We start from the raw sequence: 27,762 nt of genomic DNA, 5'->3' as shown, positions 1-27,762 counted from the left end.
TTGTATCAGCAGACTTGTCATTATGTTGCTACGTGTGGGTGAATCTAAAATGTATCAATTATACACAAAATAACACTAATAGTAGCACTCCTTTCATTCCCATTAAATACACTAGATACGTGCCGCTAACATCGTGTCTACCCCAGTCACCAATATGGCATGCGCAACACACACCCTTCTTCTCTATTAAACTTTATTGACCACCCCAACATTTTCTCCTTTAGTTAATTCATTAACTAATGCACCAATTGCTTGCACTTCTAAAACATCTTCTTGGGGAAACAAGACCAAACAAACATTTCTCATACTAGTCCCCCTGCGGACATACTCCTCCACTGACCAAACCCAGCTCATCCCCCCCCGCCCCCTACCAGTTCCACAATATACACGCTGCTCATGCCAGTTTGGTGGAGGACATAAGGCCGCTCCTGGAGTCCCAACCAACCCTAGATCCATCTCTGACTCCGAGTACCCATGTGCTATGTAATGGCAGTGGTCCTAGCCTTGCTCCTATCCTTGGACAGTGTCACAGTCATCATGGCAGCTGCTGTTGGTATCTTAGCAGAACAGTATCGTCAGAGCTTCTGACAGGTATAAAAGATAATCAATAAAACAAAAACAAAAAAAAGTGGCATGAGGATCTTCACAGCTATGCTCATCCATAATGGCGCCCAAGAGAAAAGAGAGTCCAACGAAGGGTAATGTGTGATTTCTGTTTCCTTCTCCATGACCCCGCTTAGATGATGTAATGCTGCGATTGTTTATGTAAGAATCCTATTTTCTGATTCGTTAGGAGACACAAAGGTACAGCATGTGCTACCAATCTCTGGCACACGCCCTCCCCTCCATAGCTGTGAGTAGGTCGTAGGTGTACCTGTTCTATAGAGCCATGAGCCTCAGGGCCCTCAGTTCTACTTTTATTGCACTGAAAGCTGCTTCCAAAGTATTTACAAATAGTAAAAGCTTGTAGCGGGTGACCTAAAGCCCCTTTAAATTTGCAATTGCTTGAACATCAAGAAAATAACATCTCAGTTCTGTTGACTAGTCGCCTCTTAGATGATACTGCTTGGGAATGTTCATCAGAGCTTCTGTAGATGCTGGGGATATGTAATTTGATCTCTTAGTTTTAGTCAACAATTTCACTCCTCCACATTCAGGCAAAGTCAACAAAGTGTCCATGTCTGGTGATGCAAGGGACACAGGGGACAAAACAGGCACAGACGCAGCATTAGGGGTTGGGCGGGCAAGTGTCAGATGTTCGGAGGGAACAATAAGGACAGGCACGTGTAATGTAGCGAGACTGCTCACCCTTCACCAGGCTGGAGGTAATTGTTGATATGCAAACTGTACACAAGACCAAAACACATCAAGGAGTGCTGATGTACCTCGAGCCAGATCAGTGATGCAAAGCGTGTGGCTGCAGTTCCCATTTTTAAAACAAATTTTTTATTGTGCATTAGTCACATGAGAGGACTTTCTACACATTCTTTAAACAAAACCAAGCATGATACAAAAAATAAAACAAAGAAAATTACAATCTTGTATAGCAAATGAAATAAAATCCAACTAAATAGGTACACAAACAAGTTCAAGTTTCAACTTTCAATCACACAGATATTTTGATGAAATTCTGTTCATTAAGGAATTTTAGAAAAGCAATAGATAATGCAATCTTTTTACCAGATGATATCCTGTACCAAAAAGCTTGAGTAATAAGCCAGGTGGGGTCATGGACAAATTGTGCAAAGTATTTTACTCTGAGGGGGTAGGTGGCAGAGCAGGATATTGACAAATGTCGAGAATCCTGTATCAACCCCTCAGAGCAGAGAGTACATTCTGCAGCAGAAGGATCTAATTTTTGCCAAATACATTGCATTTCGTTGGTCTTAATCAAATTTAATCAAAAACCTAATAATTCGGCTTGCCAAGCTGGATTTGGAAAGCGTCTGATGTATGGGAGGACATATTTACTAGATTTTTCACAGGGTGTGTATTTTTTGGTGTACTTCAGAGTGCTGATTAGTGCTGTAGTATGAATCCAATCGGCACGCAGCAAGGCACGCTTTACCTTATCTGGATTTTCTGAGAGTGTCATGGGTGCAATCAGAGTTTTGAAGAATCATTTCGGCATCATTGTGTAAGGGTGTCCAATAAGTATTCTGATGTGTGAAATGTTCCTCATGAAGATCTGCATACAGAGAGCATTCTTTTGGAATTAAGATGAGTCAAGATGAGTCTATAAAGAGCGAGAACCTTCCAATGGTAATATGATTGCAGGGAGTGAAGACCCAACTCCTATCTTAATTTTGCAATTGGTAAGGACATCGGTAGCAATAAAGAGTTCTTCCATATACGGCCTTCTAGCCGATGCCAATTGATTTGATTGGCACAGGGATTACATTCCATGCCGTTTAACATCCAGGGGAGGATCTTGCCCTTGTGGAATCTAATAAGAGGCATTAATGAGAATCTACAGAAGGAATTAAATAATGTCTTCATCTGACAAGTGAATTGTAAAACCTTATTCTCAAGTTCTCTAGTCAGGTCCAGCACTGAATGATTAGCTCGAATGTTAAATCCCAAATACCTAATGTGCTTCTCTGGTCTGGTGAATTAATGACCAGGGTCACTTGGGTGTCTTCTTACGAGCTTTGTCAAACACAAGCATGGCAGATTTGTTTGGATTAACAACAAGCTCGTTTTTAGTTGCTTACTCCTCGAGAGCATTAAGAAGATGTTGCCGCCATACAGGAGTATTATCAATGAGGGCAATATCATCCACATATGCAGAGAAATGGGTTTTGCATTTGAGTCTGATTGGGAACACAAAGGTGACGTTTTGTAGAAAAGAAGCCAGATCAGATAGGTATAGATTGAAAAGAAGAGCAGCCAAAAGACAGCCTTGCCTTACCCCTTTGGCTATGGGGATAGAGGAAGATAAATCGACCCGTTTTGATTTAGTAAGATCTTAATTGTGGTGTTCTCATGAAATAGGTCATCAAGAATGCCCCAAGATTGTGATTTTTGCCAAAGTTTTGACCTATTGACCAGATCAAAGGCTTTCGATAAATCAGTGCGATGTATGTTGGTTGTGCATTTTTCATTTGGGACTGAGCCTTTAAGGTATTAGTTATTGTACCATTAAGCAGTGTGGAGAGGCCTTTGCGAAAACCGACTTGGTGTTTAGACAATATTCAGTCAATCGTTCAGTAGTTTGCAGGATCTGTTCTAAGGCCCTTCTTATAGATAGGTATAATTATAGCTTGTTTCCAAGAAGTTAGGAATCGCTGGGTCTCACCTATCTGTCTAAAAAGATGACTAAGTATGACTGCCCAAATGGTTGGATCAGCTTGAACTTGAAAGATGACATTTGTGGGTCCGTTGGGACGTGCAGCACGGGATTGAGATGAATGTATGATTATGCTCCTTATACAATCTTTAAGGACCATAGTGTTTTATGCTCATGGATGATTTCAGAGGAGGAATCTGTCTGTGTATTATCAATGAAATATGTCTCCCACGTCTATGAAGAAATTATCGTTGTTTGGTGTGAACCTTGGGCTCATTTTTAGTATTAATCAGGGCCCAGAAATTCTTGCATGTAGAGGCAAAAGAGATGTTCACATATTTTGCCCATCTTGGATATTACTTAATATTCTGTGGCCATGTGACCAATGTTTGTAGTAGTTAGATAATTTAGACTTCTCTGAAAAGTACATATTTTTATCATGCTGTGCAATTTTTAGGTCAGGCAGATTCTTTTTCAAAGCTTTTTTTGATATGGGTCATTTCATCAAATGTGTGTATATGGGTTTTTACATGAGTCACTGCAATACATCTAGGTGGATTCAGGTGCCAAATGAAGTTCACAAAATCATCTGAGGAACACAACCTTTCCAAATCACATTCTTGGCCGTAATTTACAATGGAATCCAATTTGTCATTCAGCAACCGACCACATTTTTAAAAACAAGCAACCCTATTCCCTTGCATATTCACAGATACTTTAGTATCATAAGATGTTATAGGCTCATAAGGGTCAATCGAAAAAGCAGATTGCAAAGAAAAATGGTCACTGTGTGACATAAAAACCATATTTAACTATTGGCAATGCTGAAACAGGTAATTGCAAACAATGATATTATCTATTGTGGAAGAACTTTTAGAATTAGACCAAGTCCAAGCAGGAGGGCAATCGGAAGGAATGTTGCCATTAACAATGATTAAATTCCATTCCTTAAAAAAGAGGTCCCACATTTCTCCATTACTATTACTGAGCTTAGATTTAGATACACGCCTTACAGAAGGAACACAACAGGCATTAAAGTCCCCCACCAAATAAATAAAAGGTTGTCGGGGAAATGGATTTTCAGGTCTGTCAAAATGGCCGAAAATTATTCCATGAAAGAGGAAAGATCACAGATTTCAGGATTCCAGTATATATTTCATAAAAGTAAGCTGCGAGTAACTGAACCCCATCCAACCATACATACATCTCAGGACTAAGATACCACGGATGTCATTACTGAAGCACAGAACGTGAGATCCTATAGAATTACGAATAGCGATCATAAGGCCACCAGAAGGGCGACCGCCATAGCACAGATTGCTAATGGAGAAAGAATAGTAAAAGCATCCAGGTATATCTCAGTTATAAGCCAAGTTTCCTGAAAGAAAACAAAATCGAAGTCTGCAAAGATCAGCTCCCTTGTGGCCCCATGTCTGAATGACGGGGGTCTGCGAATGTTCCAACTGAAGAACTTTATCCGGTCTTTTGCCTAGAGTGTATTGTCGGAAACAATAAAATGTTGGAAAACCTCAGTAATAATGTCCGGTAACAAGGACATTAACTTTAACTTATCGTTATTTTCTGCCACTTTGTCTTTGACTTGAGGGTAAGCTGTACCTATAACAGGAATCACACTACGGGGGGGGGGGGTACAGTTGATCTGCCTTCATCAAGCAAAGTTGTTGTGCCATGGAGATTTCCATTATGCAGCAAGAGTGGAAGAGTTGGAGATATCTAGATTCCTATTTTTTTAAGATCCATTGCTGCAGAAACTAGGGCTTGCACACCGACATTCAGTTTTAAGATAAATTCCACAATTTGTGTATTGTACTCATTGTGGAATGAGTCTGTCAATGTCATTTGACGAGAACAAGTAAAGATCTGACATCTGTTTGGTATGTGAAAGACTAGCACTTCGATTTAGTGCAGTCTGCCCTTTTTTTTGCTTACATTGTTTGAGCCATAATTTTGGGGCAGCAAATGGCATTTCACACATTGATAGGTCAGTTGGTTTAGCAGTTTGTATGGGAGACGGTTGTGAGCTATTATTAGATACTTCAGGCAAAGAAGAGATGAATGGTATTGCAGTGGACTCAGTTGTTGAATCAGATTTCACAAATGTGTCTGTCGACTTCAAATGTTTTTATCTACAAAAAAACGGAGCTAATTTCACAGGTTTAACAGGAGCTGGATCTTGAGGTGGGATTGTATCAGTCTGGGAAGCTGTTGTGGATTTCGCTCTTACGTTACTTGAATCAGATGCTGTGGGAAGACTAATACCCGGATCAGACAACACAGGGGACTCTGCTTCCTCCGCCACTTGCTGGCTAACTTTCTTTACAGTCACTTTCAAACCATTAGATCTTTTTGACGGCTTCTTGAGAAATGTTATCAAAAGCTTTCAAAAAGTTATTTTTTCCAGCTTTTTTTTTGTTTGCTATTTTTGAACTGACTTTGGGGATTTTGTTTGGGATCCAAATCATCATTAATAGCCGATACCGGCTTGAGATTATTCTTTTTCTTTTTTCTTTTTAAATATTGGCAGTGAGAGAAGGCTGATCATCAATAAGTGCCACATCAGATTGCAGGTTGGGAACAGAATTTAATATATCAGTACTTAACTGCCTGATTTTATCTTTCGCAGAGAAGAAGAATTAAAAATCTCTGATGACTTCATCTCAGTACCAGGACATGCCTCATCAGATAAAGCTTGCTCATCAACCGTCTGAGCCAAATGAATAAACTCTTCCATCACAGATGCAGATAACGGTGTGTCATCATTGAAAAATGACACCCGAGGAGGATGTGTCGAATGGACTCGAGAGTTGATGTCACAATTATTTTGGGCAAGAATTGTAGATTTAATTTCTGCCCATGTACGATCAGTGTTAAATTTGTAGGAATTGAAATCATTTGGCAGGTTGTTCATGCATTCTGTGTGCACCTTTTCATTCACAGAGACTTGCGACTCAATTTGCTGGAACTGGGTGAAAATATGGCATGGCTCCACTCATGCTGAGCCCTCCAGGAACTCTCATGGCTCCCCGGTGGGGTCCCCCGCTCCACGTCAGCTTCTGGACAGGATGCAGATCTTCTATGTTGGAGATCACGTACACCGGCTGCCTCCTTTGGCTGGATTAGACAACTGGTCTAGTCCCTTGTCAACTTTATACCAAGATTGAACTATTGGTTTGGATTAAAGTGCAAGTCCTTCTTCTGTCTCCCGGGTGTGATCTTCATGGTTCAACTCCTCTCTAGATCCACTTAAGTCTGGTATGTTCTTTTTCATCAATGAAGGGATTAAATCATGTTGAATATAAGATGAAGTGTGGTAGTGGACAATAATCTAGACCACTTAACCAATTATGTATCCCTGCTGTCTATAATGCCAACAGAGTTGAAACGTTAACTGATGTATTTCGTTTTTTGCATAAAAAATGTTTTATTTTAACCTTATTTTAAAATGCAACTGTTTTATTTGTCTTTTAGAAAGATTGCAAATTACGACAAACCATTAAGTGGGTGAAAACCACTATATGAACTAAGCCTATGTGCCCTGAAGACAGTACCAGCAGGATTCGCCATAGGGATTACTGACCTAGCCTATTCTTAAAGATATATTTCCATGCTGGTCCTAGAAACACATTTTTATAAAAGTGTTGGCACAGTCCGCTTTGCCCAGAGAAATTAGGAAGGGCAGAAATAAGAGTGGGGTTCGTTCTATAAAAGAGAACACACCCCCAGTAAGGCATATAAAAGGTTTGTCTAAGTAGATATGTCTATGCCTTCATTTGTAATGAAGAAAGATGTACATACAATGATTTATTGTTGAATATGTGTTTGGAATATTTTTAATTGTGTATATTAGAATTGTCAATATGGTGTGATAAACAATAAAATATGAATATTTTTCGATAATTAAGAGGTGAAGTGCCCTTTTGTTTAGGTTTAAGTATGCAAAAATTAAGTACACATACATCTAAGTTGGTTCACTCAGCACGGTAAGGGAAGGAAGCTGTTTAGTGGGATTTTTTGTAATTGGTGTTCCATTATCCTCACCCACTCAGCCCCTAAAAAGAGGATAGGTACAGCTCAAGTAATATTCAATGCTATAGGACAACCCGTTGGTTGGTAGAGCTAATTAGCTTGATAAAATGGAAAATGTAAATATAGTTTCCTTTTCGGAGGATCAGTTCAAAGAGTTCTTTGAACTGCCGTCGATTCTGGGACAGTCCAGCCCGGCAACAGCCAATCCCACTCCATCTAACACCAATGATCTGGATTTACTTACTCAGAAAGTGAAGAAACTAATACGTACTGAATCCCACGGCCAGTTAATGGTCGAATACCTAAAAGCAGGGATCATCCCGGAGGGTCTTCAAGTTAAAAATATACCCCGGGTATTTCTGGATAACCCCAAATTCATGGCAAATTTCAGTGGCGTAGGGAATAAGTGTTCCCGGGATTGGATTATCCTAGTGATAACGACGGCAAATGAGGAAGCAAAAAAACAAAAATTGGATCTAGCGGAATTAGAAAAGAAAATCAAAGAGGATTCAATAATACCTAATGCCAAAGCTCTATTGGAAAAAATAGAAGAGGACATGGGGAAGTTCAAAACTTTCACCATGGACAAGAAATTGTGGAAATTTAAAAAAGATGTTCAGTACTATAAGGAAGAGGTGACCTATCCGTACCTGGTGCCAAGTTTTTTCACACAGATGAACACGAACCCAGGCCATAGCCAAGGTGGGAATAGGAAACGCTCCTTTAGAAAGTTCGTAACCTTTTCAAATTCTTCCAATAGTAGTGACGGTGGTTCAAGCACTGAGGGGGCCACCACAGGCAATCCACAAAGAGGCCCTTTTCAGAACCGGGGCAGACGAGGGAGGAACCGCCAACCAGGCAACCACGGGATGCGGACCCGACAGTGGCAGCCGGGTCCGCCGACTTGGTGATCCCCATCTTTAATTTAAGTCAACACATCCTCACAGAAGCGGAAATTCGTGTTCTGAGTAAAGGGCTGTCTTTTGTTCCAGTGAATAAAGCCGACCAGTTCACCACAGAAATAGAAATGCGGAACTTTTTCCGCATGATTCGATTAAAGTATTTCTTTAAAGATCACGATGATCAAAGACCCAGAGACAAAAGCACTTCGGGTTTGAAACCACCATCTACCTTCACCCCTCTCACCTCGATGGTTTCACCAGAAATCATCAGTTTTGAGAACAAGATCATAAGTAAAATGAAAAATCTTGTCCAAACTAAAAATAAGCACAGGGACAATTTGTCTGAAGTGGAAAGGACAGCTTTAAAAAATCTAGCTGACAATGAATTGTTTGTGATTAAACCTGCAGATAAGGGTGGAGGAGTAGACCTATGGGGTATAGAGCTATACCGGGCTGAAGTAAAGAAACAACTCGAAAGAATCACCTTCTACAAACCCTTACCATGCGATCCTACACCAAGAATTCGAGATGAAATATCTAGTCTTATGGACCATGCAGAAAGTGAAGGGTGGATCGATACCGATGAGAAAGCTTTTTTGCTACAAGCTCACCCGATCACACCAGCTTTCTACTGTCTACCGAAAATTCATAAACATCGTGAGGTGCCTCCGGGGCGGCCCATCGTGGCAGCCATCGGATCTATTCTCGAACCTTTGTCGATATATTCTGACTTTTTCTTAAGGCCATTTGTGAAAATGATGCGCTCATATGTCCAAGATACAACCCAAATGATCAAAATACTAGACACAATAGTGGTGGGTCCCACAGACATCTTAGTTACCTTGGATGTGGAAGCACTGTATACAAGCATTCCCCAGATGAAGTGTGTCAGAATTATGGGTCAATACCTAGAGAAAAGGAGGGACAAGACAGTACCAACATCATTTATTCAGGAGTGTATCAGACTTGCTCTCACCAACAATTTTTTCATTGAAGAAGACAGGTTTTACCTGCAACAACATGGTACAAGCATGGGCTCCAGTTTCGCACCAGATCTTGCGAACCTCTTTATGGATGATTTAGAGACACGTTCAGTCTATGCAGACCATAATCCTTTTAAGCACCTCATGAAAACATGGGTGCGTTATATTGACGATGTGTTCATGTTGTGGGGAGGAACTGAAATAGAACTAAATTCGTTCATTACCTGGGTCAATGACCAAGATGAATGCATTAACTTCACCATGACCTTCAACCAAGAAAAGATCCCTTTTCTAGATTTAGAGATCTTCAAAGTCGCAGAGAACAAATTAGGCACCACTCTGTTCAGGAAGGCTACAGATAAAAATACTCTGCTACTGTTTGATAGCTTCCATCCCCAATCTCTGCGACAAAATTTACCATTTGGACAGTTCCTACGGGTTAGAAGGAACTGTACCCATAAGGAAGAATTTGAAATCCACAGCAAAGATTTAACGACTAGACTGAGGGCAAGGGGCTACCCTTCTCACATAGTACGGAGATCTATGAGAAGAGCCAAAAATACTCCAAGACATAGGTGCTTGACACCACAACCACGAGTCATAGAGGAAAAGATCACTTGTGTCTCCACATTCTCTCCGATAAGTAACGATCTGCGGAGATGTATATTGAAGAACTGGAACATTATTAACACCGAAGATTTCTCAATCAGTAAACCTCGCTTTGCGTTTCGTCGTATGCCCAACTTGAGAGACAAACTTGTACACACATATAAACCATCGTCTAAGGATAAGCCCACTAATCAATCGACATTGTGGAATCTACCTCCGGTGGTAGGTCACTTCAGATGTGGCGGTTGCTCTGTGTGTGAATTAACATCTAACATGAAAGAGGTAGACCTCAAAGGGAGAAAATGGGTATTGAAACATTTCACGAATTGTAACTCTAAGTGGGTAGTTTATGGCATTAGATGCCCATGTGGCCTGTTATATATTGGCAAAACCAAGAGACCCATTCGTCAGAGAATCTGTGAACACAGATCCTGTGTGAAGAACCAGGTTCCCGAAAAACCTCTAGTGGCTCATTTTAGAAGCGCCCACCATGGAGTACATGACATCCATTGGTTCATTATAGAAGTAATAACTGCGCAACCAAGAGGAGGTAATAGAGATCTAAAGCTAAGACAAACAGAACAGAAATGGATATATTCCCTAGACACTGTAAGAAACGGATTAAATATTTCCATTGAATGGTCCCTTTTCATACATGACAAAACATGAACAAGACATCTGGGTTAGAAGTTTTTCTACAACATGCACCCTGTCTGTGAAATCAAACATCTTATAAGAGAATAAGTGAATAGCACAAAACGGCATGGCATATGCCAATTGTACCATGACAGAGCGCATTAGAGACGCTAAACTTCCTAACGTGTAACATTTGGAAATCGTATATTTACACGTCATGTTAAGAGCAGCGACACTTAAACAGTATAGGTATACCTTTAAGAGAAGGATTGCGGGTCACGTTACATCACGAGACGCAGGTACGCACAAATATCATGTGACACACTATCTGCTTAAAATGAAACAAGAGCGTTAGTAGGCTCGTAGCACGACCGAGCAGCAGACGTTTTTCCGCGAGCGGCACGCTCGACTGCAGACACACTGTGCACGGGATATCAGTCGGTACACAGACCCATGAGGTGAGACGAAGGGACAAAGTATATAGTGTGGGATCCATTATAGAGATATCTAATGTCGTTCCCCCCGTTTTTCACTATATGATTCTGTTTTAATTAGAACATGCCTCGGGTGGCCGCATGAACGGCGATGAGAGATGAAGTCCCCCTATAGAAATGAAGGAAATTTGAAGGTAGTAGATTTTATCACTCTGACAAACCTCATTTCCAAAAAGAGGGTGTGGAGGTGACCACTGACATCGTCTTGACAAGTAACAATGGCTTATTTCTTCTGTTACAGAGCAAAGCCACATACTAGTAGGGAGACGCCCCGTTCCTTAGACAAAGAGAACTCCATTGGGCAGCAACAGTGCCCGCACAGTGCTAACAGGAACTAGCCCGCACGAGAAAAGATTGAAGATCTAGCGAAAGGTGAGCGTTCAGCTTACTTATACTGAGAATAGGGTGATATATTATCATACAGAGACATGTGATATCCCCCTTTTCTCTCCTTCCCCCCTCCCTTCTCTCTCCCCCCTCCCCCCCCTTTTTTCCCCCTTCCCCCCTCCCCCCCCCCCGCTTAGAAGAAGTCTTTTAACAAATATGTGTTGGAAAGAGACGGTCAGCCCAAGAAAATCAAGTTTCAAAGGGTAAAATGCACTTTTGCAGACACATTAAATGAAGAGATTAAATCATGTTGAATATAAGATGAAGTGTGGTAGTGGACAATAATCTAGACCACTTAACCAATTATGTATCCCTGCTGTCTATAATGCCAACAGAGTTGAAACGTTAACTGATGTATTTCGTTTTTTGCATAAAAAATGTTTTATTTTAACCTTATTTTAAAATGCAACTGTTTTATTTGTCTTTTAGAAAGATTGCAAATTACGACAAACCATTAAGTGGGTGAAAACCACTATATGAACTAAGCCTATGTGCCCTGAAGACAGTACCAGCAGGATTCGCCATAGGGATTACTGACCTAGCCTATTCTTAAAGATATATTTCCATGCTGGTCCTAGAAACACATTTTTATAAAAGTGTTGGCACAGTCCGCTTTGCCCAGAGAAATTAGGAAGGGCAGAAATAAGAGTGGGGTTCGTTCTATAAAAGAGAACACACCCCCAGTAAGGCATATAAAAGGTTTGTCTAAGTAGATATGTCTATGCCTTCATTTGTAATGAAGAAAGATGTACATACAATGATTTATTGTTGAATATGTGTTTGGAATATTTTTAATTGTGTATATTAGAATTGTCAATATGGTGTGATAAACAATAAAATATGAATATTTTTCGATAATTAAGAGGTGAAGTGCCCTTTTGTTTAGGTTTAAGTATGCAAAAATTAAGTACACATACATCTAAGTTGGTTCACTCAGCACGGTAAGGGAAGGAAGCTGTTTAGTGGGATTTTCTGTAATTGGTGTTCCATTATCCTCACCCACTCAGCCCCTAAAAAGAGGATAGGTACAGCTCAAGTAATATTCAATGCTATAGGACAACCCGTTGGTTGGTAGAGCTAATTAGCTTGATAAAATGGAAAATGTAAATATAGTTTCCTTTTCGGAGGATCAGTTCAAAGAGTTCTTTGAACTGCCGTCGATTCTGGGACAGTCCAGCCCGGCAACAGCCAATCCCACTCCATCTAACACCAATGATCTGGATTTACTTACTCAGAAAGTGAAGAAACTAATACGTACTGAATCCCACGGCCAGTTAATGGTCGAATACCTAAAAGCAGGGATCATCCCGGAGGGTCTTCAAGTTAAAAATATACCCCGGGTATTTCTGGATAACCCCAAATTCATGGCAAATTTCAGTGGCGTAGGGAATAAGTGTTCCCGGGATTGGATTATCCTAGTGATAACGACGGCAAATGAGGAAGCAAAAAAACAAAAATTGGATCTAGCGGAATTAGAAAAGAAAATCAAAGAGGATTCAATAATACCTAATGCCAAAGCTCTATTGGAAAAAATAGAAGAGGACATGGGGAAGTTCAAAACTTTCACCATGGACAAGAAATTGTGGAAATTTAAAAAAGATGTTCAGTACTATAAGGAAGAGGTGACCTATCCGTACCTGGTGCCAAGTTTTTTCACACAGATGAACACGAACCCAGGCCATAGCCAAGGTGGGAATAGGAAACGCTCCTTTAGAAAGTTCGTAACCTTTTCAAATTCTTCCAATAGTAGTGACGGTGGTTCAAGCACTGAGGGGGCCACCACAGGCAATCCACAAAGGGGCCCTTTTCAGAACCGGGGCAGACGAGGGAGGAACCGCCAACCAGGCAACCACGGGATGCGGACCCGACAGTGGCAGCCGGGTCCGCCGACTTGGTGATCCCCATCTTTAATTTAAGTCAACACATCCTCACAGAAGCGGAAATTCGTGTTCTGAGTAAAGGGCTGTCTTTTTTTCCAGTGAATAAAGCCGACCAGTTCACCACAGAAATAGAAATGCGGAACTTTTTCCGCATGATTCGATTAAAGTATTTCTTTAAAGATCACGATGATCAAAGACCCAGAGACAAAAGCACTTCGGGTTTGAAACCACCATCTACCTTCACCCCTCTCACCTCGATGGTTTCACCAGAAATCATCAGTTTTGAGAACAAGATCATAAGTAAAATGAAAAATCTTGTCCAAACTAAAAATAAGCACAGGGACAATTTGTCTAAAGTGGAAAGGACAGCTTTAAAAAATCTAGCTGACAATGAATTGTTTGTGATTAAACCTGCAGATAAGGGTGGAGGAGTAGTCCTATGGGGTATAGAGCTATACCGGGCTGAAGTAAAGAAACAACTCGAAAGAATCACCTTCTACAAACCCTTACCATGCGATCCTACACCAAGAATTCGAGATGAAATATCTAGTCTTATGGACCATGCAGAAAGTGAAGGGTGGATCGACACCGATGAGAAAGCTTTTTTGCTACAAGCTCACCCGATCACACCAGCTTTCTACTGTCTACCGAAAATTCATAAACATCGTGAGGTGCCTCCGGGGCGGCCCATCGTGGCAGCCATCGGATCTATTCTCGAACCTTTGTCGATATATTCTGACTTTATCTTAAGGCCATTTGTGAAAATGATGCGCTCATATGTCCAAGATACAACCCAAATGATCAAAATACTAGACACAATAGTGGTGGGTCCCACAGACATCTTAGTTACCTTGGATGTGGAAGCACTGTATACAAGCATTCCCCAGATGAAGTGTGTCAGAATTATGGGTCAATACCTAGAGAAAAGGAGGGACAAGACAGTACCAACATCATTTATTCAGGAGTGTATCAGACTTGCTCTCACCAACAATTTTTTCATTGAAGAAGACAGGTTTTACCTGCAACAACATGGTACAAGCATGGGCTCCAGTTTCGCACCAGATCTTGCGAACCTCTTTATGGATGATTTAGAGACACGTTCAGTCTATGCAGACCATAATCCTTTTAAGCACCTCATGAAAACATGGGTGCGTTATATTGACGATGTGTTCATGTTGTGGGGAGGAACTGAAATAGAACTAAATTCGTTCATTACCTGGGTCAATGACCAAGATGAATGTATTAACTTCACCATGACCTTCAACCAAGAAAAGATCCCTTTTCTAGATTTAGAGATCTTCAAAGACGCAGAGAACAAATTAGGCACCACTCTGTTCAGGAAGGCTACAGATAAAAATACTCTGCTACTGTTTGATAGCTTCCATCCCCAATCTCTGCGACAAAATTTACCATTTGGACAGTTCCTACGGGTTAGAAGGAACTGTACCCATAAGGAAGAATTTGAAATCCACAGCAAAGATTTAACGACTAGACTGAGGGCAAGGGGCTACCCTTCTCACATAGTACGGAGATCTATGAGAAGAGCCAAAAATACTCCAAGACATAGGTGCTTGACACCACAACCACGAGTCATAGAGGAAAAGATCACTTGTGTCTCCACATTCTCTCCGATAAGTAACGATCTGCGGAGATGTATATTGAAGAACTGGAACATTATTAACACCGAAGATTTCTCAATCAGTAAACCTCGCTTTGCGTTTCGTCGTATGCCCAACTTGAGAGACAAACTTGTACACACATATAAACCATCGTCTAAGGATAAGCCCACTAATCAATCGACATTGTGGAATCTACCTCCGGTGGTAGGTCACTTCAGATGTGGCGGTTGCTCTGTGTGTGAATTAACATCTAACATGAAAGAGGTAGACCTCAAAGGGAGAAAATGGGTATTGAAACATTTCACGAATTGTAACTCTAAGTGGGTAGTTTATGGCATTAGATGCCCATGTGGCCTGTTATATATTGGCAAAACCAAGAGACCCATTCGTCAGAGAATCTGTGAACACAGATCCTGTGTGAAGAACCAGGTTCCCGAAAAACCTCTAGTGGCTCATTTTAGAAGCGCCCACCATGGAGTACATGACATCCATTGGTTCATTATAGAAGTAATAACTGCGCAACCAAGAGGAGGTAATAGAGATCTAAAGCTAAGACAAACAGAACAGAAATGGATATATTCCCTAGACACTGTAAGAAACGGATTAAATATTTCCATTGAATGGTCCCTTTTCATACATGACAAAACATGAACAAGACATCTGGGTTAGAAGTTTTTCTACAACATGCACCCTGTCTGTGAAATCAAACATCTTATAAGAGAATAAGTGAATAGCACAAAACGGCATGGCATATGCCAATTGTACCATGACAGAGCGCATTAGAGACGCTAAACTTCCTAACGTGTAACATTTGGAAATCGTATATTTACACGTCATGTTAAGAGCAGCGACACTTAAACAGTATAGGTATACCTTTAAGAGAAGGATTGCGGGTCACGTTACATCACGAGACGCAGGTACGCACAAATATCATGTGACACACTATCTGCTTAAAATGAAACAAGAGCGTTAGTAGGCTCGTAGCACGACCGAGCAGCAGACGTTTTTCCGCGAGCGGCACGCTCGACTGCAGACACACTGTGCACGGGATATCAGTCGGTACACAGACCCATGAGGTGAGACGAAGGGACAAAGTATATAGTGTGGGATCCATTATAGAGATATCTAATGTCGTTCCCCCCGTTTTTCACTATATGATTCTGTTTTAATTAGAACATGCCTCGGGTGGCCGCATGAACGGCGATGAGAGATGAAGTCCCCCTATAGAAATGAAGGAAATTTGAAGGTAGTAGATTTTATCACTCTGACAAACCTCATTTCCAAAAAGAGGGTGTGGAGGTGACCACTGACATCGTCTTGACAAGTAACAATGGCTTATTTCTTCTGTTACAGAGCAAAGCCACATACTAGTAGGGAGACGCCCCGTTCCTTAGACAAAGAGAACTCCATTGGGCAGCAACAGTGCCCGCACAGTGCTAACAGGAACTAGCCCGCACGAGAAAAGATTGAAGATCTAGCGAAAGGTGAGCGTTCAGCTTACTTATACTGAGAATAGGGTGATATATTATCATACAGAGACATGTGATATCCCCCTTTTCTCTCCTTCCCCCCTCCCTTCTCTCTCCCCCCTCCCCCCCCCTTTTTTCCCCCTTCCCCCCTCCCCCCCCCCCCGCTTAGAAGAAGTCTTTTAACAAATATGTGTTGGAAAAAGACGGTCAGCCCAAGGAAATCAAGTTTCAAAGGGTAAAATGCACTTTTGCAGACACATTAAATGAAGAGATTAAATCATGTTGAATATAAGATGAAGTGTGGTAGTGGACAATAATCTAGACCACTTAACCAATTATGTATCCCTGCTGTCTATAATGCCAACAGAGTTGAAACGTTAACTGATGTATTTCGTTTTTTGCATAAAAAATGTTTTATTTTAACCTTATTTTAAAATGCTACTGTTTTATTTGTCTTTTAGAAAGATTGCAAATTACGACAAACCATTAAGTGGGTGAAAACCACTATATGAACTAAGCCTATGTGCCCTGAAGACAGTACCAGCAGGATTCGCCATAGGGATTACTGACCTAGCCTATTCTTAAAGATATATTTCCATGCTGGTCCTAGAAACACATTTTTATAAAAGTGTTGGCACAGTCCGCTTTGCCCAGAGAAATTAGGAAGGGCAGAAATAAGAGTGGGGTTCGTTCTATAAAAGAGAACACACCCCCAGTAAGGCATATAAAAGGTTTGTCTAAGTAGATATGTCTATGCCTTCATTTGTAATGAAGAAAGATGTACATACAATGATTTATTGTTGAATATGTGTTTGGAATATTTTTAATTGTGTATATTAGAATTGTCAATATGGTGTGATAAACAATAAAATATGAATATTTTTCGATAATTAAGAGGTGAAGTGCCCTTTTGTTTAGGTTTAAGTATGCAAAAATTAAGTACACATACATCTAAGTTGGTTCACTCAGCACGGTAAGGGAAGGAAGCTGTTTAGTGGGGTTTTTTGTAATTGGCTTTTTCATCACAGTACTTTCAAGATAGACAAGGTCTTGAGGTCTACAATAACACATCTCTTTACTAGGTACAGATTTCTCAGGCGATAGAGAGGAGAGTGATGGTGTTTGGGTGTGTTGTCCCGGGACATACCCTAGATGGTTGTCCCTGTTCCCACGGGGGGTGCAGCCCTTCCCATGAAATCCTCCCTCATTATACCACCCCCAGGTGGACTATTGGGTAGTGGCCTCACTAACCTGGCATCATGGGAAAGGTGTTCCAGTGACAACATTTAGGGATGCAAGCAGATATCCATGACATTGCCAACAGTGCATTGCACTTATAACACAGAACTGCCAGGTGAGACTAATACTGCAATTTACCATTGAAGGGAAGTTGCTGGTTACAGGTTTTGGGGGCCAGTTAAGGAAAACCATGGAAATAGCCCAACCCAAGTAAATGACACAACACTCTGGCAGTCTCAGCCTATCAGAAGGGGCAACACAATACATGCATGGCTGAAACATTATGAAATAGGTTGGGTGATACTAGCAGTGGCAGCAGTAAACCAGGTAGGGGACAGCTGACACCTGGCGAGTTAGAGACAAGCTCACATGGTACAAGGAGGCCACTTTGCTGGAGATCAAACTTGCATCCTGGACCCTGAAACAAGGGTGTGACTACTGCAAGTGGTCTAGAAGAGACCTGACAAGTGAATGCTGACAAGGATGATGTCTACAGTAGACCTGCAAACTAAATACTTGGAAACCAGCAGCCTGGGAGAGACCTGAATACTACATTCTGAGAAACCAGAGGCCATCCCTGAATGCTGATGATCCTGATATCTAAATAAAGACCCATCTGGTATTCTGGTATTGTGAAGTGCAAAATGTTTGGAGAGTCCCAACAGTGCAACAAGAAGTGCTAGATGAATGCCCAGCTGTCACAGATGCTGAAAGAGCACTCTACCTCCGAGGGGGTTCAAGAGATTTTATTAAATGTTCAGGCAGAATGCTAGGGCCATCCCTCACTCTCGTCTTGAGGAAGCCTTTTCCACCCTCACCCAGGCGTCCTTTTCCCCCTGGTTAGTATATAGAGTGTATTGCCCCTCTACTGTCTAATTTCTACAGTAAGGGCCAAAAAGCAGTCGCCTCCTCTGTCTAAGCCCCCTCTCGGGCTATCTAAAATGGCCCTACTCAATCCACGTAGCTAGTTGGATCTATCAGAATCCTCATAGTGAACTCTTCAAGGGGGAAATGATAATCCTCACAGGTATCCCACCATGAGTGCAATCAGAACCCTCATAGTGATCCCTTTGAGGGAGCAATGATAATTCTCACAGGTATCCCTAGATCTGCCTTATCAAGGGAGGCACATCCCTATCGAGGCAAGCCCATCCCAATCACAGCAAGCCCATCCCAATCACGGCAAACCCATCCCAATCACGGCAAGCCCTGCCCTATCAAGGCAAGTCCACCCCCATCACAAGCCCAAACTAATCAAGATAAACCCAGTCCTATCAAGGCATGCCAGCCCTCTCAAGGCAACATCATTAGAAGAAGACACTGAATGTGCAGAGGGCTGAAGACTGTAGGGGAAGGAAACCCCTAGAAACTAAACCAGTTAAGAGAGGTGGCATGACCCATTAATGATAGATTCGACAGTCTGTTGTATCATTCATCCCACTGAGCTGCGGGTAAGAAGAAGAAACCGAAACGTAAGGAGAAGCAATCCTGATGAGGAGTAAAGCTCCGATCCTGAGAGCAGTCCCAGTGATGACAACCTGTAGGAACAAAGGTAACAGGGATGGCAGAAGACCCGGGAGGAAGCCAGAGAAGAAAGAATACTATCAGCCTACCAGTCCCAGGGATGGGGCAGTGATTAAGAAGGGTGATAAGCACTCTGATCCTCGGAAGAAAGAATACTATCAGCCTACCAGTCCCAGGGATGGGGCAGTGATTAAGAAGGGTGATAAGCACTCTGATCCTCAGAAGAAAGAATACTATCAGCCTACCAGTCCCAGGGATGGGGCAGTGATTAAGAAGGGTGATAAGCACTCTGATCCTCAGAAGAAAGAATACTATCAGCCTACCAGTCCCAGGGATGGGGCAGTGATTAAGAAGGGTGATAAGCACTCTGATCCTCAGAAGAAAGAATACTATCAGCCTACCAGTCCCAGGGATGGGGCAGTGATTAAGAAGGGTGATAAGCACTCTGATCCTCAGAAGAAAGAATACTATCAGCCTACCAGTCCCAGGGATGGGGCAGTGATTAAGAAGGGTGATAAGCACTCTGATCCTCAGAAGAAAGAATACTATCAGCCTACCAGTCCCAGGGATGGGGCAGTGATTAAGAAGGGTGATAAGCACTCTGATCCTCAGAAGAAAGAATACTATCAGCCTACCAGTCCCAGGGATGGGGCAGTGATTAAGAAGGGTGATAAGCACTCTGATCCTCAGAAGAAAGAATACTATCAGCCTACCAGTCCCAGGGATGGGGCAGTGATTAAGAAGGGTGATAAGCACTCTGATCCTCAGAAGAAAGAATACTATCAGCCTACCAGTCCCAGGGATGGGGCAGTGATTAAGAAGGGTGATAAGCACTCTGATCCTCAGAAGAAAGAATACTATCAGCCTACCAGTCCCAGGGATGGGGCAGTGATTAAGAAGGGTGATAAGCACTCTGATCCTCAGAAGAAAGAATACTATCAGCCTACCAGTCCCAGGGATGGGGCAGTGATTAAGAAGGGTGATAAGCACTCTGATCCTCAGAAGAAAGAATACTATCAGCCTACCAGTCCCAGGGATGGGGCAGTGATTAAGAAGGGTGATAAGCACTCTGATCCTCAGAAGAAAGAATACTATCAGCCTACCAGTCCCAGGGATGGGGCAGTGATTAAGAAGGGTGATAAGCACTCTGATCCTCAGAAGAAAGAATACTATCAGCCTACCAGTCCCAGGGATGGGGCAGTGATTAAGAAGGGTGATAAGCACTCTGATCCTCAACCTACTCGTCCCAGTGGAAAGAACACAATCCAAGAGAGTGGTCAGCATTTCAAACCTCAGCCCACTCATCCTAGTGGAAAGATCAGGGTGGTCAACACTCAGGGATTCAGCCTGCTCATCCCAATGGAAAGAACAAGTTCCAAGAGAGTGGTCAGAGCTCTGGAACTCTGCCTACACGTTCCAGTGAAAAGGTTGAAATTCAGAAAGCCATAAACACTCTGGGACTCGCCCTACTCGTCCCAGTAGAAAGTCTGAAAACTGAGATGGTGATAAATGCTCAGGGAATCAGTCTATTCATCACAGTAATAAGAAAGAAAGCCAAGAAAGACATAGGTATTGGGAATTAAAATAAGAAGAGAAGGAGAGAACAAGAGAACCCTTTTTGTCTACCGAAATAGTCCCGAGCAGAAAAACAGTGGAGAAAAGAAATCTATATGAAATTAGGTCTTCTGTCGTGAACTCAAGAACCAAAAGAATGAAAAGAAGAAAGATTCAATATCTGAAAGGACATTCCATACAGAGAGATTTTCTGAGACACAGTGAAAAGATTGCAAATAGTAGAAGACTATCTCAAGATTGTAAACTCAGCCTGGGGAATCCTATCCAGGAGAAACGAGTCATTCTCCTGGACTTTATTTTATTCTATCTTAGTGATAGGGTCAGGATAGATTAGTTTTCTTGGATGGAGGACAGACTATTTATTTGGACTTTCACCAGAGGACAAGCACACTAGTGAATTTTGGTTAGTTAGGGAAACCCATAGATCAGGGATAGGCTTTGAATAACACCTTTGTATGGATCAAGCATACTGGTCTGCCTCCTTCTTCTGACCTACCACACAAGGCAAGCTCAGCCCTATCAAAGCAACCTAAGCCCTATCAAGACAAGCTCAACCATATTATGGCAGGTCTATCCCTATCAAGGCCTTCCCAGCCCAATCGAGGTGAGCCAAGCTCATTCAAGGTGTGCCCAGTACTATTAAGCCAAGCCCCACATTATCCAGGTGAGCCTAGTTCTACTAAGGTAAGCCCAGCCCTATGAAGGCAAGCTCAACCATGTTATGTCAAGTCTATCCCTATCAAGGCAGTCCCAGCCCTATCAAGGCGAGCCCAGCTCATTCAAGGTGAGCCCAGTACTATTAAGCCAAGCCCCACATTCTCCAGGTGAGCCTAGTTCTACTAAGGTAAGCCCAGCCCTATCAAGGAAAGCTCAGCCCTATCACAGCGAGCCCAGCCCTGTCAAGGCAGGCCCAGCCATATCAAGGCACACCTAGCCATATAAAGGCAAGCCCATCCCTATTAAGGCAAGGTCTGCTTTATTAAGCCATGTCAAGTCATATCAAGGCAATGCCACCCTATCAATCTCAGCCAAGCCCTATGAAGGGGAGTGCACCCCTATTAAGTCAAGCCAATCGGTACATCACTTCCACAAAAGCACAGCCCTATCAAGGGATGCCCAGCCCTATTAATGACAGCTCAGACCTATGAAAGCAAGCCAAATCTTATTAATAAAACCCAAGCTCATCCCTGTCAAGAAAAGCACATCCCAATCAGGGAAAGTCCATCCCTCCATCCCTAACAATGCAAGCCCAGCCCCATTAAGTCAAGCTTTGTTCTATTAAGTCAAGCTTTGTTCTATTAAGTCATGCTCTGCCCTATCAAGGAAATCTCCGCCTTATCAAGGCAAGCTCAGCCCTATTAAGGAAAGCTCAGCTCTATTAAGGCAAGCCCAGCCCTAACGAGGCACAACCAGTCATATTAAGTCAAGGTCAGCCCTATTAAGGGAAGCTCAGGCCTGTTAAGGAAAGCTCAGCTCTATTAAGGCAAGCCCAACCCTACCAAGGCAAGCCTGGGCCTACCAATGGCACCTCTTTTCCCTCCAAAAGTATTTTTTGTGTCCTCCACAAGTGGAAAATGCCTGTCCCTTCTTGAAATCTTCGGCACGCCACGTATTCAGCAATGGTGGAAGTTTTTGACGGAGAAGTAAAGCGACTGAAATAATTGATCACATTTTTGACTGGTCAATTCCTTGGCATTCTCTGTTTCTCTTAAAGATGAAAGGCACTTTCAGGGAAAATAATGGATGTATTTCCTATCTCAGGAGCGCACAGTATTTAAAAATGCTCTGGGCCAGAGATGGACCCCACTGGAACCATCCCAGTCCACCTGTTCTGGTGAGGCACGGAGCAACCTGCAAATAACAAGGATCTTAATTCAGGGGATGGGCCATGATCTCAAATAAGGCAACGTACACCAGAGGGGAGTTCTGTGGCCCTTACGGGCTTTCATCTAAAACACGCCACTTCCCCATGTGAGTTTGTCCCTTTCATTTAACCATTCAACTCGCTAGAAGATAGCATGTGAATCAGCCCTGCAACATATGAATTTTGACCAGGTTCCTAATTATACATACCCTGGGTCTCACACCTCCATGCCAACCCTTCCATTAGCCCCTTGCCAACATTTAATGCATTTCCCCTTTTTTCACAAACCTGGCAGCTGCAGACTGCCATCACTTACATTTAAATCCCAGTCTTCTTATCAGTCTATATCAGTCAGTCACATAACGTAACAGGTCAATAGTGCGCAGTACCTTCTCGCAGCAGCATCCGTGCTGGGGCGCCTCTGAGGTTTATCTCCAACCCCCGCTGTGGGTGGCTGTCACAGGACACTTGTCTGCACTTCCTGGGCTTTGGGAGCCCTGTGCTCACATAGTGCTTTGGGAGCCCCGAGTCCCTATAGGCGTTCTGGAGCCCTGACTTCCCCCATGGTGGTGGTGTTGCTTCCAGGGCTTTGAAAGCCCCTCATTCTGCTCCCCTATGTGTTGGTGGCTTTAGACTGTTGTTTCAAGGACTTTGAAAGCCCCTCATTCTGCTTTCCTCTGTGGTGGTGGTGGTGGTTGTAAAACTGAAGTGGCTTGATGTGCCCCTTCCTTCCTGTGGTGGCAACCTGCCACTTAATGCTGGCAGGGACATTGCTTTCAGGCCACTGGCAGCCAAGCGCGAGCCGTCGGGAGGATCCCTTGCTGCCATTTATTCACTCGGGCCACACAGCAGACGTGGCCCGGGGCTTCCACCTTCTCTGGTGTGCCCGGATTGGCCACCGTTTGCCACATTCCCCTCAGGCCACGCTCTGGGTCAGGTCACAGTGACCCGTGGCCCCAGACTGAGGCATTATCTTCACCCACGGCCTCAGGCACAGGCGTTACTCTTCACCCAGGCTGCACTGCACAAGCGGCCCAGGGCTTTCACCTTCTCTGCTCTGGCCCAGCCCGCAGCCCAGCTCGACCCCTTCAGGAGTCCCAGGGGTAGGGCTGCTCAAGCCTGTGACCCCCCAGGGAGTGCAGCTCTTTCCTTTCTTTCTGTCCTCTTCAGGCAATTCCAGTCCATGTCTCTGTCTGTTGGCAGGGGAGGCCTTCCCATTGTCTCTCAGCCTCAAGGTTCCATGTTTCTCCCCTGGTGGGGATCGTGGTACAGTCAGGTAAATTCATGTTGCACACATACACATTCAATAAAAGCTTTAAAATTCCTTCTTGTGGCTTGTCTTTTCTTATATATTTATATATTTTTCCATAACCCCCTATCTGTAAGGGCCTCATTTGGGCCAGGGGTTACAGTCATCTAATTTTTGCATTGTTTTTAAATCCTTTTAAAGAAGCACAAAATGAAGATTTTATTTGTCAAAGTTGGCATTTCTGTACTCGAGAGAGTATTGCACACTTGCTATTTCTATGCAGAATGGCACTGAAATACCAGCTGTAATTGGCAAATCAATTTAATGACATGAGAGACAGAATGAAGCAATTGATGATGCATTATGTGAACATACATTTACACTGTTTAATACACTGCAGCACTCGTGATCCATGTCAGGGGTGGGCCGCTCGTCCAGTCCTGGTTTTATTTGCATTCTAATTTTCAGGTTATCTGTACATGTTCTCCTCACTGCTTACTCCATGAGCCGTCCGGGAATGTTTACAAGTGGGGTATGTTTCCCCCCTTGAATGGATCTTCTGATGACGCTCAAAATCCCACCTCAGAGGCTTTTCTAATGTTAATAAAAGTCACAGCTTGGAGAGGAACTTGTCTTCCATTTCGTACGCTATTCAAATTTCTCACTAGGAGTGATTGTCTGACAGCGGCACGAAGCAGACCTCTGAGCAAAGTTTTACTTGCACTGTGTGCTCTGGTTCAGTCGCTCGCCAGTGTGGACCATTGGATGTTTGTACAGGTCAGAGCCCAGAGTGAAGCTTTGCATGCATGTTGCATGCATGTTGTATGCTGTTACAGTTTCTCTTCAGTATGCAGTATGTGATGCCTGTGCAGATGAGAACTGGGACTGAGGCCTTTCTTGCACTCGTATGGTTTCACCCATGTATGCAGCATCTGATGTGATGGCAGCTTCTCTCACCCTTCATGCACTGGGTTGGTCACTCTCCGGTCTGAAGCTTTTGATGCCTGCATAGATTAGAGCTGTAATTGAAGTTTCCCCTGCACTTTGTGCATTGGTATAGCCTCTCCCCAATATGCATCCTCTGATGTAATAACAGATTTGAGCTCCAAGTGAAATTGTTCTCACACACATACAACAAAGACAAGTGCCAGTAGACTTATTGGCAGTAGTGGGGGTCCCACCATCCTTTTTTAATGATGACATGCAGACGGTGCCCTACAAATTGTGGACATCAGGACCACATGATGTAGGTTTACTGCACGGAGTGGCCCCAGTGAAAATTACACTCAAACCTGGCGCCATACTACCGCGAGTGAAGCAATACCCACTATCATGAGAAGCTGAGGAAGGGATAAAAGATACGATAAATGCCTTACTGACGCAGGGGATAATAGGGCCATCGAATTCCCCATGCAACACGTGCATCTATCCCATCAAAAAAGCGAAGGGAGGGGCGTGGAGGATGATCCAAGATCTCTGCCCACTCAATGACGTAATTCAGAAAGAGTTCCCTCTGGTCCCTAATCCCGCATCCATTTTGTGCAGTATCCCAAAAGATGCATCCCACTTCACCGTGGTGGACTTGAAGAATGCATTCTTCTCAATACCACTTGCAGAAGAATGCAGATACCTGACAGCATTCACTCTAGGGGGGAGGAGGTACGAACATTGTAGATTGCCACAAGGTTACTGCGAGAGCCCCAGCATATTCAATAGAATCTTGCATGAAGATCTTGGAAACATAACAGCAGAGAGCACGATAATCCAGTACGTGGACGATCTGCAGCAAAAATGAAGCAGAATGTAGACAAGATTCAATTGCTCTCCTGACTCTGCTCGCAAAACAAGGGGTATAAAGTCGACAAGGAGAAATTGCAATACTGTCAGCGCGAAGTCCTGTATCTAGGACAGCTGATATGAAAAGATGGGAAGAGAATAATTCCGGATAAAGTAGCAGCAATTTCAGCTGTAAAGATATCATACACAGTGAAAGACATGCAAAAATACCTGGGAATGTGCAATTACTGACGTGCATGGATCCTAGACTACGCTGCGCACACCCGCCCACTACTCCAAGCACTAAAAGAAGCACAGAAAGAAAACACAGATATACACTGGAGTTCAGAAGTATGTGATGCATTTACATCACTCAAAGAACTGATATCAAGCGCGCCAGTACTCGCGAACCCTGATTATGAACGCGAGTTTTACTTATTCTCACACTGCAAAGGGACACTCATGGCAGCCGTCCTAACACAAAAAAACATCACTGGGACACAAACCACTGGCCTATTACAGTGGAACATTGGACGCAGTAATGCAGGGCCACTTCGCGTGCGAACAGGCCCTCGCAGCTGCCGCGTTCGCAATTGAGAAAAGCGCCACCATAGTGATGGGGTGCTCAGTGACCCTATACGTGGAATACTCCCTGTTCGCAATATTGGAAAGATCCAAGAGTACCCTAACTACACAGAGAGCCACAGCCTATGAGGTGATCCTGTCAAGCGCAAACATTCACGTGGTACGATGTAAAGTGGTAAACCCTGCACGTTTTATTTCTGAACCATGCACTTTAGAAGATATGCAAGCGCAAGACTGTGCTACGTATCAAGGGGAAGAGAATGGAGCCACAATAGTAAGTGAAAACGCGCTAGCAGAAGGTGAAACATTCTTTATTGATGGGTCAGCCTCAATAAATCAAGAAACAGGAGAAAAACATGTGGGGGTGGTGGTCGTACATCTGGAGGAAGGTGAGTACGAGGTGCTATTACAACAACGCCTGCCCGCCCACTTTTCAGCATAAGCAGCGGAGCTCATAGCTCTCATCGAAGCTCTGCGTGCTGCAAAAGGATGTGCAGTCACAATTTACACTGACTCAGCATACATGGCAACGACAGTACATGGCGGTCTCGCCAGATGGGGTAGAAGAGGGTTCAATAGAGCAGATGGATCCCCTGTACAACATGCCGAACTATTGAGAGATTTGATTGAAGCCTTAAAAGAGCCCACCATGGTAGCCATAGTGAAATGCCAGGCCCATACACACAACACAGATTTTATCTCATTGGGAAATGCCGCAGCAGACGCTGCCGCCAAGGAGGCTTCGTACTTGGTTAAGGAAAGAACAGGTGAGTACTTACTAAGGAAAGAAGTAACAGAGGAGTTACCGGATGGATACAATACACTGCCTGTGACGCAAATAATAGAATTACAAGACGAAGCAACAGCGGAGGAGAAATAAGTGTGGTAAAAGAGAGGTTGTAGTCAGTCAGCCACCGACTTACTGTGGAGACAAAACAACACGGGCAAGTTAGTGATGCCAGTCAAACTGCTCGAAATAGCGTTCCAACAGCTGCACTTTCCAGCACACAATGCAAAACAACACATCGCTGCAGAAATACAGGAACACTGGTTTATCCCGGGGTTACAGGAACAGCTCACAAGGTTAGCAATGGAATGCACAACTTGCCAGATATAAAACTCAGGCATGACTCTGAGAACACTAAGAGGGACAATATCGTAGCCATTTGGCCCATTCAGAGAACTGCATATAGATTATGCGGATATGGGGGAAAGGTGTAATGGTGCGAGATACATGATAGTGGTAGTATGCCCCTTCTTGAAGTGGGTGGAGGCTGGTCCCTGTGCTCGGCCAGACGCCAAATGCGCAGCGAAGTTCTTGGTGCGGGAAGTATTCCCGCGCTGGGAAATCTGCGATGTGATCCGGTCAGACAACGGCACCCACTTTGTCAACGACCGCTTCAAGGAAGTGACATTAATGTTAGGGATAACACACAAACTATGTTCGATTTATCACCCGCAAAGTAACGGCGTAGTGGAAAAAATCAACGGACTCCTAAAGGGGAGACTGTCAAAACTGTGCTTTACCCTTAAAAGGAACTGGGTGCACTGTCTCCCGTTGGCCCTGTTCGAGCTGAGGAATCAGCCAAGCAAGGACCACCATTTGTCACCACATGAGATCGTGACTGGGAGACG

The 27,762-nt window shown here is 43.2% G+C and overlaps 2 protein-coding genes across 4 annotated transcripts in view; both read left to right on the top strand.

Annotated features, from left to right (window-relative positions):
• Nucleotides 1-12,205, top strand: part of LOC138468368 (uncharacterized) — a 61,536-nt gene extending 49,331 nt beyond the window's left edge. For 2 of the 3 annotated variants that reach the window (XM_069608902.1, XM_069608900.1), the window contains one exon: nt 5,934-12,205. In XM_069608902.1, the coding sequence (XP_069465003.1) occupies nt 8,364-10,499 (2,136 nt within the window). In that variant the 5' untranslated portion in view covers nt 5,934-8,363 and the 3' untranslated portion in view covers nt 10,500-12,205. The remainder of the gene's footprint in view (nt 1-5,933) is intronic. The other variant, XM_069608901.1, reaches the window with a different exon arrangement.
• Nucleotides 12,206-12,339: 134 nt separating this feature from the next.
• LOC138468369 (uncharacterized) lies at nt 12,340-17,205 on the top strand. Its single transcript, XM_069608903.1, has 2 exons — nt 12,340-16,330; nt 16,777-17,205. The coding sequence occupies exon 1, from the start codon at nt 13,362-13,364 to the stop codon at nt 15,495-15,497; it is 2,136 nt and encodes a 711-aa protein (XP_069465004.1). The 5' UTR covers nt 12,340-13,361; the 3' UTR covers nt 15,498-16,330; nt 16,777-17,205.
• The last annotated feature ends 10,557 nt before the right edge of the window (nt 17,206-27,762 follow it).

Source organism: Ambystoma mexicanum, chromosome 4q (assembly GCF_040938575.1).
Source record: "Ambystoma mexicanum isolate Mex_15411 chromosome 4q, UKY_AmexF1_1, whole genome shotgun sequence".
Taxonomy (NCBI): domain Eukaryota; kingdom Metazoa; phylum Chordata; class Amphibia; order Caudata; family Ambystomatidae; genus Ambystoma; species Ambystoma mexicanum.
This window is presented reverse-complemented; position numbering and strand designations above follow the sequence as displayed.